Source organism: Somniosus microcephalus, chromosome 2, assembly GCF_052327205.1.
Source record: "Somniosus microcephalus isolate GS21.2 chromosome 2, FLI_Smic_1.0, whole genome shotgun sequence".
NCBI lineage: Eukaryota > Metazoa > Chordata > Chondrichthyes > Squaliformes > Somniosidae > Somniosus > Somniosus microcephalus.
The window spans coordinates 297805918-297823057 of record NC_140988.1 but is presented as its reverse complement, the minus strand read 5'-3'; the positions used below and the strand labels follow the sequence as shown (position 1 = coordinate 297823057).

Below are 17140 nucleotides of genomic sequence, written 5' to 3'. Positions count from 1 at the left end.
AGAGAATCTTAGCTATGAGGAAAGACTGGGTAGGCTGGGTCTGTTTTCCTTGGAACAGAGGAGGCTGAGGGGAGACCTTATTGAGGTGTATAAAATGATGAGGGGCATAGATAAAGTGAATAGAAAAGACCTATTTCCATTAGCAGAGGGGTCAAAAACCAGGGGGCACAGATTTAAAGTAATTGGGGATTTGAGTGGAAATTTCTTCACCCAGAGGGTTGTGGGGGTCTGGAATTCACTGCCTGCAAGGGTGGTAGAGGCAGAAACCCTAACCACATTTAAAAAGCACTTGGATGTGCACTTGGGATGCTGTAACCTGCAGGGCTACAGACCTAGAGCTGGGAAGTGGGATTAGGCTGGATAGCTCTTTGTTGGCCAGCGCGGATACGATGGGCTGAAATGGCCTCCTTCCGTGCTGTAACTTTCTATGATTCTAAAGCTCATCATCTGCCTGTGTTGGGGGTATCGCCGCTGGAGCAGTGCACCTCTATGCTGACCCCCTCTCTCCTGTGGAGCATCAGGTCATTAAGGAGAAGGCTGCTGCTGGTGTTGTTGGTGCTGGGGCTCATCTTGGTTCGATTCTGAGGTCCCAGGTGAGACAGCATAAGCGGCACCCATACTGATCTAATCGATGCCAGGTAAAGTGGAGATCAGAGGCACAATCCCTCAGTGTTGTGATAGAGACTAGCAATGTGGTGAGAATGGCTTCCGAAGTTGCAGAAATGACTTGAAAACTCCCGACAGCTAAATCTCTGCAAAAAATGGAGTCAGCAAGAGCTTTTCCATTCGACAAGGAAGCAGGTGTAATATGGGAGTGTTTTTGGTTTCCCCAGCTGTCACTTAATGGACTCATTTTGGCTTTCAAAAGGGAATTGGATAAGTACATGAAGAAAAATATTTGCAGGGCAGGGGAGTGGGACAAGCTGAAGTGCTCTTGCAGAGAGCCAGCACAGGCTCGATGGGCCAAATGGCCTCTTTCTGTGCTGTAATCATTCTATGATTCGCACAATGGCCACTGAGCTTCCGCCTCCCATTCACAGGCTAGGTTCATGAAGTGTGTGACTCCTGTGCACAAGAAGTTAAAGCCAAAAACTTATGTTAAAAAGCCTCTTTAGGGTTTCTCAACAAGTATTTAAGTACTTCAATGAGGTTGGCCGCCTCTCCCGAGCGGGTCCGTGGTGCGCTCGGAAACTTGCCCGAGTTAAATGCGGAAATCGGTGGGATGACAGCGGGTTCCTGACACGCTGGCAATTTCCGCGACTTTTACTGCTGACCCGCCCCCAAAACTGCACGCTTGGCACTGGGAAAATTCCGGCCTTACAGCTGAGAAACGGGCCATTCGGCCCAACAGGTCCATGCTGGAGTTTATGCTCCACACGAGCCTCCACTCACCCTTCTCCATCTAACCCCATCAACATATCCCTCTATTCCTTTCTCCATCATGTGTTTATCTAGCTTCCCCTGAAATGCACCTATGCTAGTCTCCTCAACTACTCCTTGTGGTAGTGAGTTCCACATTCTAACTACTCTCTGGGTAAAGAAGTTTCTCCTGAGTTTCCTACTGGATTTATTAGTGACCATCATATATGGATGCCCCCCAGTTCTGGTCTCACCCGCAAGTGGAAACATCTCTACATCTACCCTATCAAACTCTTTCATAATCTTGAAGACCTCTATCAAGTCACCTCTCAGTCTTCTCTTTTCTAGAGAAAAGAGCCCCAGCCTGTTCAATCTTTCCTGATAGGTATAACTTCTCAGTTCTGGTATCATTCTAGTAAATCTTTTTTGCACCTTCTCCAGTGCCTCTGTATCCTTTATATAATATGGAGACCAGAACTGTGCACAGTACTCCAAAGTGTGGTCTAACCAAGGTTCTATACAAGTTTAACATAACTTCCCTGCTTTTCAATTCTATCACTCTAGAAATGAACCCCAGTGCTTTGTTTGCTTTTTTAATGGCTTTATTAACCTGTGTCGTTACTTTTAGTGACTTGTGTATCCGTACCACCAGATCCCTTTGTTCCTCTACCCCATTTAGACGCTCATTTTTCAAGGAATATGTGGCCTCCTTATTCTTTCTACCAAGTGTACTATCTCACACGTAACTATATTGAAGTTCATTTGCCAATTACACTCACATTCTGCGAATTTATTAATGTCTTCCTGTAATTTGCCGCAGTACTCTTCAGTATTAACTACACCCCCCAATTCAGTGTCATTCATAAATTTTGAAATGGTACTTCCAATTCACAAGTCCAAATGGTTTATGTAAATGAGCAACAAAAGTGGTCCCGGTACCAATCTACCTTTAATCCCTATTCTCAGTTTTGTAGCCAGCTTGCTATCCATTTTGCTACTTGTCCCCTGACTCCTCTGTGACAGCCTCAAATCTTTTAGAACACAGTGCCAATTTGGCAAATATAAAACGGTTGGTTTGTCTGTCCTCTATACACTCAAAAGTTATAGAGCGTACCTACACGCATGTTATATCAAAAGAAAGCTTATCATTAGGGGAGTCTAATAGGCGTATTTACTTTTTGGTCAGACAAAAATTGTTCGGACACTATACAAAAAACTTTCAAAAATCCGCTCATTAGCGGCTGACCAATCCTACCGCTCATTAGTGTTGAGTGACGTGATGGTTGACCAATCCTACAGTTCAGTGACCTGATGGTTGACCAATCCGCCGTCTGTGGGCAGGTCGAATCCTGCAGCCTCCTGAAACTTCGCCGCCATTTTTTTCATCCCCACAGCGACAGCCAAACAAACCCCCACATTGCGGCTCCAGGAGTGGGAGGTGAGTTGGAGTCATTCGGGCCGGGCCTAACAACTGCTCGGCCCGAGACACAGAGCGGGCGGGGGAGCGTCAGCGGCCGTCCATAAACTGCGCTACCTGCGGCGCGGCGGCTGGGTAATCAGCTGGGGTCCATCTCGGCCCTTGTTTAAAATAGTTATTTCATGTAATTTATAGTTTATTTAAAAAATGTGATTTAAAAAAAAAAATTATTTGAAGATTTAGTGATGTTTTGGGGTCTGTAGTATTTCTAAGTTTTGACAGCACGTCCTGTCAAACTTACGAATGGAGCATTCCCTGTTCCGATTGGCTCTCCATGGCCCACGTGATCCCAGGGGACGCATCGAACTAACTGCGCCCCTGGGATACGCAAGCACAGCATGCCGGCAGCTGGAGCAGGCCCAGGATCGGAATTCCACGGGGGCCCACAGCTCAACGGCCGGCGCGCAAGGTAAGTGCAGGTCGGGGGCTTACACCCGCGGGAAGACCCCGACCTGAATTTCTGGGCCATTACCTTTGTAATTCTTCATAACAAGTGAATATTCTGCTATCAAATAGGGGAGAATCCACATGGACACTACCATATAAAAGTTTAGCACCTTCTAAAAGCCATTTTTCTCTCCTTACTGCCAAATACAGTCATACTTCATTTCTTACTGAAGGAGGTATGCAAACAGACTGCATTTAAACAAGGGGGCGATTTTCAACTGCATGTTCAGGCGCAAACAATCTGCTAAGGTGGCCAAGATGGGATCTTGAACTGTAATGCCGGTTTAGCCTGCATTTAGTGCAAGATGCCATCTTGGTAAAGGAGTTGAAGCCTTCGCTAGGAACGGTTGCCCGGAGGCTCGTTGAATAGCTGCTTGGCACTTAAAATGGCTGCTTGCGTTCATTAAAGAGGTTGCATGGCATTTTGGTGGATAGCGCTTGTCCTAACACCCTCTCTTCACAGCGGGCAGCTGTTTGGGAGTAAACACTCCGTTGATATCGATTTCAAGCACTACTTGAAGGGATACTCAGCATTTCATGTTCCTTGCTGCTGGAGCTGTGAAGAGGACCTCTGAAACACATCAGGAGACTTTCTGGGACACTTTGTCAAGACTTCACCAACACTCTTATCAACATTTGTTCTGCAAATTCTATGAGGACTTCACCTAAAAAGTGTAAGTGCTGTGCTACTCCACCTTATAGGAGTTACCAGGAGAAATGGAGTGCTTGGTCATAGGCATCTTGCTAGGGGTCCCCCTTGGTCGGGAGGAGGACATAGGCAAGGCAGAGCAGCACCAGCTGCTGCTGGAGAGAAGGACAGGAGGGCGAGGTGGCGTCCTTTCCCTCCCGCCCCCCCCCCCCCCCGCGGATACAGGGCATCCCTCCTCCTCTAGACGTCATCCACCAGGACCTCCAGTGTTGCATCCGAGAACCTGTGCGCCCTCTCCCTCAGTCTCTGAGTCATCCTGCAACATGCCGCGGTGTGCCAGCTGGAGCACTCCACACCTTCAGTGGAAGTGAATGCGAGGAGCCCACATATACTGCTCCACAAAAATTGCATCTAATCAGCACTTGAGTGCTAAACCTGCAGGTGTCTGGGTTAGCACCTCCAGGCAAATTCAAATTATGGTAATCAGCAATTCAGACCAAAACTATGTGCCAAATCCAGACTTTCAAACAGGCTAGTCTTATTAACACTGCACCTATTTAGTGCCTGTTTTCACCCTTTGGCCAGAATAACCCCCAAGAAGTTTAAACTTAGTCTGTTTTCATAAAGAATGATGGGCACAGGAAACACCCACTGAGTATTTGGAAATGTTCAAGATTATTAAAGAGATTGACAGACAAATTGTCCACTACAGTGAAGGGTTTAAATATCAATAGACACAAATTAGTTAGGAATAGGAAAGAAAGTCAGAGGACAATAGATCCGAAAGGCCTATCTGTATGATACCTACAATCACACACCTGAGCTATAAAGGAGAAACTACAGAAGCTGAGTTTTTTTACACTAAAGACTAAAGGGCATCTTATTGAGATACTGACCAGTTGGTCCCTCAGAAAATGTTCACTACAGCCCTGAGAGTGACAATGAGAGGGCATCTAATAAAGCTTAGAAGAGAGAAGATCAGATCTAATTATTTCACTCAGAGGGTGGTGAACATTTGGACTGAATTTCCCAGAGAACCGATTGAGGTTGATAGCATCAGTAGTTTTAAGAGGGAGTTAGACAAGCCTGTGTTGAGGAAATAAATTGAGGGTATAGGGAATCAACTGTGTATTCTGTTTTTAAACTCTGGGGGCAAAATGATCTTTTCCATTCCTGGTTGTTTCTATGTACATGAGGGAGAAAGGAATAGAAGAATATGTTGATAGGGTAAGGTGAAGTAAGGTGGGAGAAGGCTCATGAGGAGCATAAACACCGACATAGTTGGGCTGAATAGCCTGTTACGGTGCTTTAAATTCTATGTAATTGCAAATTTACCTGACACATTTCTGTAATTGTGTCATCAAATACCCCACCAGCATCATCAGCACCTTCTCCGATCAGCTTCACTTTCCAGGCTCGTGATGGAAGCCTCAGTTCTGAAGCATTGAGCTGCACAACTTGCTTGGCAATCTGAATGAAGATAGGCTTGGTTGACCGGCCCCTGTATGTCACATATAAATGTAAATAAACATAATGGCAAAACATCTTCTGTGTAAATTCAAAAGTGCAGAGCTGATGCTATGAATTTGTCATGCAAATATTAATATATGAACAGTTCATGAAAGAAATTGCAATTTCCAAAAATATGATTAAAGGTTTTATTTCAACCTGACAAAAGAAGTTCTGATTCGTAAATAAGATTGCTGTTCTGGGGCATTAATTGGTTTAAAGCCCCATCGTATGCTGAGGAAAGCAATGACCTGCCCTGTCTGATCTAGCATTGTTGTGCTAACATTAAAACAGCAAAAATATTAAGCTCATTTTCAATACTGGCAGGACTCAGTACGCGAGTGATAAACTTCAAGATGAGACATACCCCTAGATGAGTCTTGTTGACCTACGTCATGTAAGTAACAAATTTATTTACAGTATAAAAGCAGTACAAATGTTCAGATAAAATTCAATCCTAGAACTTAGGCAGTTTTCAAAGTGTTTATATGGCATGATCTTCATATAGAAATCTGAATGTGAAATTTGCTTGAATTAAGTTGTTTGAAAATAGCACTGCTAGAAGAATTACATAGTCAGCCCATTTGACCTCATTCTTCAAGAATACCAAGCCAACTACCTTGTTATTACAGCAACCAGCTGCTTTTTTTCAAATTAACTCAACCGCCCTTCCTGATAATCTGTTTAAAAAAAATCATTCATGGGATGTGGGCGTCACTGACAAGGCCAGCATTTATTGCCCATCCCTAATTGCCCTTGAGAAGGTGGTGGTGAGCCGCCTTCTTGAACCGCTGCAGTCCGTGTGGTGAAGGTACTCCTGCAGTGACTTTTAACGGTTTGGTACAACTGAGTGGCTTGCTAGGCCATTTCAGAGGGCAGTTAAGAGTCACCCACACTGCTGTGGGTCTGGAGCCACGTATAGGTCAGACTGGGTGAGGATGGCAGATTGCCTTCCCTAAAGGACATTAGTGAACCAGATGGGTTTAACGTTCCAGTTGTCAATTCCCCTCTTATGCAAAAATTTACTGACATCAGCTCTAAAGTGATTTCGTAACCCTGAACTTTGACCCTCTTATCCTGCTGTGCTGGCATGTCAGAAAGTGTTTTTTGAGTTTGCTTTCTCCATGCTGTTAATTATTGTATATAGCTGGCTGCCCTCTGAGATTCCTCTTTTCACAGCTGAGAAACACTTTTATAATGTGATAATTCAGTCCTCTAACACCAGCGATCACTAGTGAACTCAAGCTACCATCACTTTGGATTATTTTAGTAATGACTCTAATGGCCCGGAATTTGCAGCCCTGATGACGGCAAACTGGCAGCGCTCGGCGTCATTTCACCTTTGAAACTGACTACAGCTTCAGGATTTAGTGCACGTGTAGCCTAATGCGGAATTCCTGAAGTTGCGGTCTGTCATTCACTGCTGCAACACTGGCTGCGCTGTGCCTCCCCACAGAGCTGGCAATCAGTGTAATCTCTCAAATCATGGAAACTGACGAAAACTTTGGCTCTTCCGCAGTAATTACGCTGTTAAATACCCCATTAAAAGTTAGACCCAAAGGGGTTTGAACAGGGTATCGACTGCTAAACAAAGGTTATGGCCCTGAAAAACTAATTTTAATTTTGTGCAGTGCCATATTTATCCATTTTAAACTTTAAAAAATTTAATTAAAAAAGTTTGTTCATCTTTATTTCAGCATTGCCTTTCGCCATGTGAGAGCCCCAATCCTTGTTCTGCTCTCCCTTACATTTTTAAAAAGTGAGAATTTTAAGAGCTTACTCAATTCCTGCTTCGCAGTCTGAGAATTCTGCATTTTGATTGGCTGCTTAGACAGCTTGTTGACATCACAGCAGCTCATAGAAACATAGAAGATAGGAGCAGGAGTAGGCCATTCGGCCCCTCGAGCCTGTTCCGCCATTTAATGAGATCGTGGCTGATCATCCAAACTCAGTACCCTGTCCCTGCCTTCTCCCCATATCCCTTGATCCCCTTAGCCTTAAGAAATATATCTAACTCCTTCTTGAATATATTTAATGAATTGGCCTCAACTGCCTTCTGTGGTAGCGAATTCCACAGGTTCACAACTCTCTGGGTGAAGAAATTCCTCCTCATCTCTGTCCTAAATGGCTTACCCCTTATCCTTAGACTGTGAACCCTGGTTCTGGACTCCCCCGCCATCGGGAACATCCTTCCTGCATCTAGTCTGTCTAGTCCTGTTAGAATTTTATAAGTTTCAATGAGATCCCCTCTCATTCTTCTAAACTCTAGCGAATATAAGCCTAATCGACCCAATCGCTCTTCATAGGTCATTCCTGCCATCCCAGGTATCAGTCTGGTGAATCTTCGCTGCACTCTCTCCATTGCAAGAACATCCTTCCTCAGATAAGGCGACCAAAACTGCACACAATACTCAAGGTGTGGTCTCACCAAGGCCCTGTACAACTGCAGCAAGACATCCTTGCTCCTGTACTCGAATCCTCTCGCTATGAAGGCCAATATACCATTTGCCTTCTTAACCGCCTGCTGCACCTGCATGCTTACCTTCAGTGACTGGTGCACAAGGACACCCAGGTCTCGTTGCACTTCCCCTTTTCCCAATCTATTGCCGTTCAGATAATAATCTGTCTTCCTGTTTTTGCCACCAAAGTGGATAACCTCGCATTTATCCACATTATACTGCATTTGCCATGCATCTGCCCATCACCCAACCTGTCCAAATCATACTGGAGTTTCTCGGCATCCTCCTCACAGCACACGCACCCACCCAGCTTTATGTTGTCTACAAACTTGGAGATATTACATCTAGTTCCCTCGTCTAGATCATTTATATATATTGTGAATTGCTGGGGTCCGAGCACCGATCCCTGCGGTACCCCACTAGTCACTGCCTTCCACTCGGAAAAAGACCCGTTTATTCTAACTCTTTGCTTCCTGTCTGCCAACCAGTTCTCTATCCAAGACAGTACCTTACCCCCAATCCCATGTGCTTTAACTTTGCATGCTAATCTCTTATGCAGGACCTTATCGAAAGCCTTCTGAAAGTCCAAATACACCACATTCACTGGTTCTCCCTTATCTATTCTACCAGTTACAGCCTCAAAAAATTCCAGTAGATTAGTCAAGCATGATTTATCTTTTGTAAATCCATGTTGACTTTGTCTGATCCGGTCACTGTGGTGTATGTAACCTGTTCCACCTTAAGAGAACTACCTTAAGAGATGTACTACTTTCTCTTGGCTGCTGTATACTGTAGTACCGGTGGTGACCACACCGGTATATAAGCGTTGTGTAGTGATTTACTGGGCAGTTCAGCCCTGACCTCCGAATAGTAAAGACCTGTTAAAGTTATTCTTGTGGTCTGTGTCCAGTGATTTATAATAAGCATAACTGGGACACACAGACTCAACAGTCACTGTTTCCCAAGTGCTCTGCTATTACATCTTTTATAATGGACTCTAGCATTTTCCCCACTACCGATGTCAGGCTTATAATTCCCCGTTTTCTCTCTACCACCCTTTTTAAATCGTGGGGTTACATTAGCTATCCTCCAATGCATGGGAACTGTTCCAGAGTCTATAGAATTTTGGAAGATGACCAGCAATGCATCTACTATTTCTAGGGCCATTTCCTTAAGTACCCTAGGATGTAGATTATCAGGCCCTGGGGATTTATCGGCCTTCAATCCCGTCAATTTCCCTAACACCATTTCCCTACAAATACTGATTTCATTCAGTTCCTCCCTCTCATTAGACCCTATGTTCCCCGTCATCTCTGGGAGGTTATGTGTCCTCCTTTGTGAAGACAGAACCAAAGTATGTATTTAATTGGTCTGCCATTTCTTTGTTCCCTCACGCTATGGGATTCTCACTATACCCTGTACTAACATTGATTTGAATTACGGGTTGGAAAACCTGAACTTCTCAACAAAGAGATCGCAAGATCTTTGTGTGAAGTTTACTTGGAGGCCAGCAGCGAATGCCTTTGCTTCACTGTTGACCGCAAATTCCGGGCCAATATCTTTAGTAATATTAGTGTTATCTTGTAATTATTCATGTCCCTATCCTCTCTCCAGCAGCAAAACAATCCTCCATTAAGTTCGGCATTATAAATCTATTGTTTTCATCAATGTTGTAACTTTTAGAAATATCAGTATGAACAGGAGTAGGCCATTCAGCCCCTCGAGCCTATTCTGCCATTTAATTAAATCACTGATCTGTATCTTAACACCATCTACCCATCTTGGTGCCGTAACCCTCAATACCCTTGCCATATAAAAATGTCAATCTCAAGCTTTTAAATTTTCAATTGACGTAGCCTCAACAGCTTTTCAAGGAAAGAGAATTCCAGATCTGCACTATCCTTTGTGTGAAGGAGTGTTCCTGACATCATCCCCGAACGGCCTAGCTCTAATTTTAAGGTTATGCCCCCTTGTTCTGGGCTCCCCATCAGAGGAAATTGTTTCTATCTATCCTATCAACGCCGTTAAACATCTTAAACAGCTCAATTAGATCACCCCTCAGTCTTCTATACACAAGTGAATACAAGCCTAGTCTATACAATCTGTCCTCATAATTGAACCCTTTTAGCCCTGGTTTCATTCTGGTGAACCTGCACTGCACCCTCTCGAAGGCCAATATATCCTTCTTGAGGTGCGGTGTCCAAAACTAAATGCAATACTCTAAATGTTTTTTAAAAATTTGCTCCTGGGATGTGGGCATTGCTGGCAAGACCAGCATTTATTGCCCATCCCTAACTGCCCTTGAGAAGGTGGTGGTGAGCCGCTTTCTTGAACTGCTACAGTCTGTGTGGTGAAGGTACTTCCACAGTGCTGTTAGGGAGGGAGTTCCAGGATTTTGACCCAGCGACGATGAAGGAACGACGATATATTTCCAAGTCAGGATGGTGTGTGACTTGGAGGGGAACTTGCAGGTGATAGTGTTCCCATGTGCCTGCTGCCCTTGTCCTTCTAGGCGGTAGAGTTCGCGGGTTTGGGAGGTGCTGCCGAAGAAGCCTTGGTGAGTTGCTGCAGTGCATCTTGTAGATGGTACACACTGCAGCCACGGTGCACCGGTGGTGGAGGGAGTGACTGTTTAAGGTGGTGGGTGGGGTGCCAATCAAGCGGACTGCTTTGTCCTGGATGGTGTCGAGCTTCTTCAGTGTTGTTGGAGCTGCACTCATCCAGGCAAGTGGAGAGTATTCCCTCCCACTCCTGACTTGTGCCTTGTAAATGGTGAAAATGGTTTTGGGGAGTCAGGAGGTGAGACACTTGCCGCAGAATACCCAGCCTCTGACCTGCTCTTGTGGCCACAGTATTTATGTGGCTGGTCCAGTTAAGTTTCTGGTCAATGGTGACCCCCAGGATGTTGATGTTGAGGAAAATGCATTGAATGTCAAGAAGCGGTTGTTAGACTCTCTCTTGGAGATAGTCTTGTGTGGCGCGAATGTTACTTGCCACTTTCCTTCCCTAAAGGATATTAGTGAGCCAGATGGGTTACTGATGCTAGCTTTTTTTCCAGATTTCCCCAACTGCCGTGGTGGGATTTGAAGTCGCGTCTCTGGATCATTAGTCCAGGCCTCTGGATTACTAGTCGAGTAACATTACCAATATGCTACCATTCCTGCTAACATAACTTCCACCCCTTTGTATTCCAGCCTTGAGATAAAGGCCAACATTCCATTAGCCTTTTAAATTATTTTTGTATCTGTCCAGTAGCTTTTAGTGATTCCCCCCATTGAACTCCATCTGGCACAGTTTTACCCACTCAATGTATCTTTAACCCACTCAGTTAATCTATCAATGTTGCTTTGCAACTTTCTGCTCCCGTCTACACTGTTTACTGTGCCATCCAACTTAGTGCTGAGAGCAAGCACAGATATACGGCTCTTTATTTCTTCATCCAAGTCATTGGTAAGTATAGTGAAAGGCTGAGGCCCCAGTACAGATCCCTGGGGGGCACCACCAATCACATCCTACCAATTTGAGTACGTCCCATTATCCCTACTACTCTCTGTCTCCTACCTCCTAACCAATTCCCTAACCGAGCCAATAGGTTGCCTCCAATTCCCTGTGCGCTCATTTTTGTTTACATTCTCAAGTGGAAATTTACTGAATGCCTTCTGGAAGTCCATATAAGTAATATCCAGACACTCCCTTATCTACCACATTAGTTACCTCCTCCAAAAATTCAACTAGGTTCGTTAGCCATGAGTTAACTTTTACAAATCCATGCTGGCTCTCTCTAATCAGTTCATGTTTGTCCAAGTGCTCAGTCACTCTGTCCCTAATAACAGATTCTAGTAACTTCCCCACAACAGACGTTAGACTTATAGGCCTATAATTTCCTAGTATATTTCTCCTACCCTTCTTAAATAATGGTATTAACTATCATTGTTACCTCCACGTAACACTGAGGCTGTTGCTATATATTTATAGAAAACAGAGGAACAGGAGTAGGTCATTCAGCCCCTTAAGCCTCTTCCGCCATTCAATTAGAATGTTCTGTTCCTCAACTCCATTTACTTGCCTTTGCTCCATACCCCTTATAACCTTACCTAATAAAAATCTGAACATCTCGGTCCTGGAAATTTCAACTGACGAGAGAGAAGTCCAGGTATCCACTTTCCTTTGTGTGAAAGTGTGTTTCCCGATTTGATGCTTGAATGGTCTACCTCTAATTGTACGATTGTGCCCGCTGTTCTGGATTTCCCCACCAGAGGAAATAGCTTCACTGTATCTACACTGTTGAATTCTTTTATGATTTCAAACACCTCAATTACATCACCACTCTAAACTCAATGGAATACAAGCTGAGTTTATGTAACCTGCCCTCTTAATTTGACCCTCTAAGCCAGGTATCAGTCTGCTGAATCTGCATTGTACCTCCTTCAAGGCCATTACATTCTCCTGAGGTGTGATATCATACTGAATATAACACTCTAGATGGGGTCTGACCAAGGCTCTGTACAACTGGAGCACAACTTACTCCCCATTGTATTCCAGCTCCCTTGAGATAAAGGCCAACAGACCATTTGCCTTTTTAATTCTTTTTTTACCTGTCCACTAGCTTTTAGTGATTTTTGTACGTGAATCCCTTACACGCTCTGCTCCTTCATTGTTCCTAGTCTCTCACCATTAAAAAAAAATCCTATTTGTTTTTCTTGGATTTAAAGTGGATGACCTCAATTCCTCATATTGAGTTCCATCTGGCACACTTTTGCCTGTTCACTTATTCTGTCTATGTTCACTTTCCTAGCATTTTCTGAGTATACTATGCTGATAACCAATTTTAAAATAGCTAGGTACATATCTGGGATTGAAGTTTATGAGGATAAGTACAGACACAGCTGATGAAATGCCCTTCTGCTGCTGAAACCATAACTGGTAGAATGCAATTGGTCAGAGTTTTATAACGCACATTCTATGACTCAATCAATTTCCTGGAGCTTTGCTCAATTACTCTCAAGAGTTAGAGAGAAATTAGAGAGAGTTGGTACTTTTTCCCCATTGTTGGTCGCTTACTCACCATAAGAGAGTGAGTAGATTGTGCAGCTGTCAGATTTGGTAAATTGTACATGATCTATGGAAGGAATGGGTTGACTGGCAAGTGTTTTCTCAATCCACATTTTATGTTCTCATTCAGAATCGCTCCTTTAAAATGTACCCAATTTGCATTTTATAGCCTGTATAAATTTACTGAAATTAAAGACCCAAAGCCATTTTGATTTGATTGCTTGGGTTGCTGAATGAAATCAGTAGTAGGGAAATTGCTAGAAACTATTATTAAGGATGTGGTAACAGGGCACTTAGAAAATAATAATAGGATTGGGAAGAGTCAACATGGATTTAGGAAAGGGAAATCATGTTTGACGAATCTGTTAGAGTTATTTGAGGTTGTAACTAGCAGAATAGATAAGGGGGAAACCACTGGATGTGGTGTATTTGGATTTTCAGAAGGCATTCGATAAGGTGCCACACAAGAGGTTATCAAACAAAATTAGGACTCATGGGATTGGGGGTAATATACTAGCAGGGATTGAGGATTGGTCAATGGACAGAAAACAAAGAGTGCGAATAAACGGGTCATTTTCGGGTTGGCAGGCTGTAACTCGTGGGGTACCGCAAGGATCAGTGCTTAGGCCTCAGCTATTCACAATCTACATCAATGATTTGGATGAGGGGACCAAATGTAATATATCCAAGTTTGCTGATGATACAAAGCTGGGTGGGAATGTAAGTTGTGAGGAGGATGCAAAAAGGCTTCAAGGGGATATAGACAGGCTAAATGAGTGGGCAAGAACATGGCAAATGGAATATAATGTGGAGAAATGTGAAGTTATCCACTTTGGTAGGAAAAACAAAAGAGCTGAGTATTTTTTAAATAGTGAGAGATTGGGAAATGTTGGTGTTCAGAGGGACCTGGGTGTCCTTGTACACAAATCACTGAAAGTTAACATGCAGGTACAACAAGCAATTAGGAAAGCAAATGGTATGTTGGCCTTTATTACAAGAGAATTTGAGTATAAGAGTAAAGATGTCTTACTGCAATTATATAGGGCCCTGGTGAGACCACACCTGGAGTATTGTGTAGTTTGGTCTCCTTACCCAAGGAAGGATACACTTGCCATAGAGGGAGTGCAACGAAGGTTCACCAGACTGATTCCTGGGATGGGGAGATTGTCCTATGAGGAGAGATTGAGTAGACTAGGCCTATATTCTCTGGAATTTAGAAGAATAAGAGGTGATCTCATTGAAACATGCAAAATTCTTACAGGGCTTTACAGGATAGATGCAGGGAGGATGTTTCCCCTGGCTGGGGAGTCTAGAACCAGGGGTCACAGTCTCAAAATAAGGGGTTGGCCATTTAGGACTGAAATGAGGAGAAATTTCTTCACTCAGAGGGTAGTGAATCTTTGGAATTCTCTACCCCAGAGGACTGTGGAGGCTCAGTCGTTGAGTATATTCAAGACAGAGATCGATAGATTTTCGGATATTAAGGGAATCAAGGGATATGGGGATAGTGCAGGAAAGTGGAGTTGAGGTAGATCAGCCACTAATCTTATTGAATGGCGGAGCAGGCTTGAGGGGCCGAATGGCCTACTCCTACTCCTACTCCTTGCGTTCTTATAGCCATTTACAATGTATTGCTTGGGTTGCACCTTCTCTGGATATTTTGTACAGGTAGCTAACTACCAGCCATTTTGGTATTTTGAGAGGAACAGTCAACAACAATGTGTTATTTATAACAAATATGTTTCTGTAGGGCCCATTTTAAAATCTTAATTTTATCCATTGTCTAATTACCCAACTTCAATCTTTTCTAGTTTATATCTGTCTGAGGACATTCTTCGCAGTAAAGAATGAAAAATGTTGCTAAAATATTTTGAGAGATTGAATGTTAAGCTATTCGTTTTGTACTTTGTATTTCCAAAGTTTCCCTTTAAGTAGATTTAAAAACAGAATTTCATAATGTCGATTTGCAGAGTTGCTCTTTGAGTACTGTACCTTGCAGAAATTCTCTTCACCGTGATCTGAGGCCCATAGGTCTTTCCCTGAATCATAGTTCTTCCTATCGATCGCACTAGTGGCAGAATGTTGACCTTTGGAGAGAGGAGGCCTCTCAACCGGCCATGAGCTATCGCTGAAGCTCCAATATTATACCGTGATATACTGGTCTAGGGGAAAGGAACAAAAAAAACTTCAATTAACTTAAAACACAAAAATTCTTTTCTTATTGCTTGTTTCTGTGATTATCATTTTTCTTATTGAAATTTTGTACTAAGATTGAAGTAAATGTGCTGGTCCAAGACCTATAGGAAAAGTACAGTACATTCTGCAAGAGAAAAGAAAACAATGCATTCCTCTAGGGACCTCACTGGGTTAAAAAGCTATTTAACAAAGAATGCACATTACATGAATTATGATTGTACTTGGGTGGCATAAACATATTTTGATTACAATTTCCTGCTAGCCGAGTTCCCAACCTTAGCCAGAGCTTTGGGTGCACTAACTGGAGCTCAAGTACGTCCCTATAGATCAGTAAGGAAAAATTAGGAGAGAGATTCAATCCATGATCCTCATGCAGATATGGACTAGTCAGTTATAAACCCATATTAGCAGGACCTAGCAGGTCACTGTGCTTCATCACTGAACAACTATCCATCGAACAAAAAACTAACAAATTGACTGGCAATGTCCCCTGTAAGCTACGCTATGTTCTGCACGGCCTATTTCTTTTAATGCGTGGTCCCTTTAAATTTCTGCGCATGCGCTGTATTTACAATGTACATAAAAGCCGATGAGCAGCCTGCGTAGGATCTTTGAGTTTACTGCGCGGGTGTGTGGCCGCGCACCTTACGGGGAACATTCGTGACTGGGTTGTAGAGCAGGTTAGAATATGGCCCTTTCAACTGAAAGTGAAGTCAAAGATTGTTCTCTCTGTTGGCTCCAGATCTCCAGTGAAATAAGTTTGGGCAGTCTCCAAATGCCTAGTCAGAACAAAACTGCTCACAATTCTACAAAAAAGTCAGTAATCTGACTCAGAAGTTGTTAGGGTGCGCAGAAGATTGAGTATCGGGCTATTACTTGGACAAAGTAGAGAGAACTTTATTAACCTGCACTTTATTTGAACTGGAAGTGCCCAACGCTGACCCAAGATTTTGCAGAAATGCAAAGTTTTGTACATTATAGAATACATTTCTCTTATACAAGTTGGATTAGAAATCAGCTTTGAATTTCTGGCCCTCAATTTCTTCTCCATAGTGGTATGGCCAAGATTAGCTATTCCTATGTGTATGTGCTTAGATGTCAAGTCGTAAGTGCAAACCCATAGCCTCCTGTTCCACATCATGATTCACTGGTGCTCCCACACTAGCATGGATTTTTCTGAAAGCCTGCGCCACAGTAATGGCGTATTTACAGTGAATGCCATTATTCTAGTGCAGAAGTTGCAGGAAATAATGGCATGAGCGAGTTATGCTAATTTTTAAACCATCCCAAAATTTCCGTGGCCATTTGTGCCACTCCGCCAAGACCCTTGTTGAAACAGGTAAAGTTAGTTATAATAGCTCTGCCCCCATTGAAAACGACAGCAATGGCAATTTTCCTTGGTTCACGCTAATTTTTTGGCAGGCATGCGGACATAAAAAAGTGCACACAAATTTAACTGCGCCAGAATTACTGTAATAATCTGGAATTCATGGCACACATACGTAAGAAATCATTGGTAACAGAGTCCCAAGAGCCAAATTCCTTCCTGCCATAGATCACGTTAACCAGAATGGCCGGAATTTTAAGCTGGAGGCGGGCTGGGAGCAGTGGGGACTAGAAAGCGGTTGGGAAACCCGGGAAAATGGTGGGGGGGCTGGGGTGGGGGGCTTGGTGGCCAGGGGGTTGGGGGGAGATCAGAGGCCTGGGGGGGGTGGGAAATTGGAGGCCTTGTCAGCAGTGTTCGATCGCAAGTGGTGGGTGAGGCAGGGATGCTGGATCCAGGAGGTAAGTGGAAAGACACATACCTCGGAGGCCCAGGAAACCCGACCAGCCAGAGTTAAATTTGAAATGGTGGTTCACCATGAGGCACGCCAGCCTCATTATAATATTTAAATTGCCAACCCGCCTCCTGGGAGCGGGTTGCCAGCCCCGCCCCCCGTCCCACCTCCCTTAAAACCAGAAGTGGGCGGGCTGGAGAAAGGTTGGGGGTCA

At 43.7% G+C, this 17140-nt stretch overlaps 1 protein-coding gene across 4 annotated transcripts in view; it reads right to left on the bottom strand.

The window, feature by feature from the left end:
• Positions 1 to 17140, bottom strand: part of LOC147123467 (putative E3 ubiquitin-protein ligase HERC1) — a 491571-nt gene that overhangs the window by 47843 nt on the left and 426588 nt on the right. For 3 of the 4 annotated variants that reach the window (XM_085973346.1, XM_085973361.1, XM_085973355.1), the window contains 2 exons: positions 14945 to 15114; positions 5268 to 5433 (listed from right to left, as the gene is read on the bottom strand). In XM_085973346.1, coding sequence (XP_085829472.1) covers positions 5268 to 5433; positions 14945 to 15114 — 336 coding nt within the window. Of the gene's footprint in view, positions 1 to 5267; positions 5434 to 14944; positions 15115 to 17140 lie in introns of those variants that run through there. The other variant, XM_085973371.1, reaches the window with a different exon arrangement.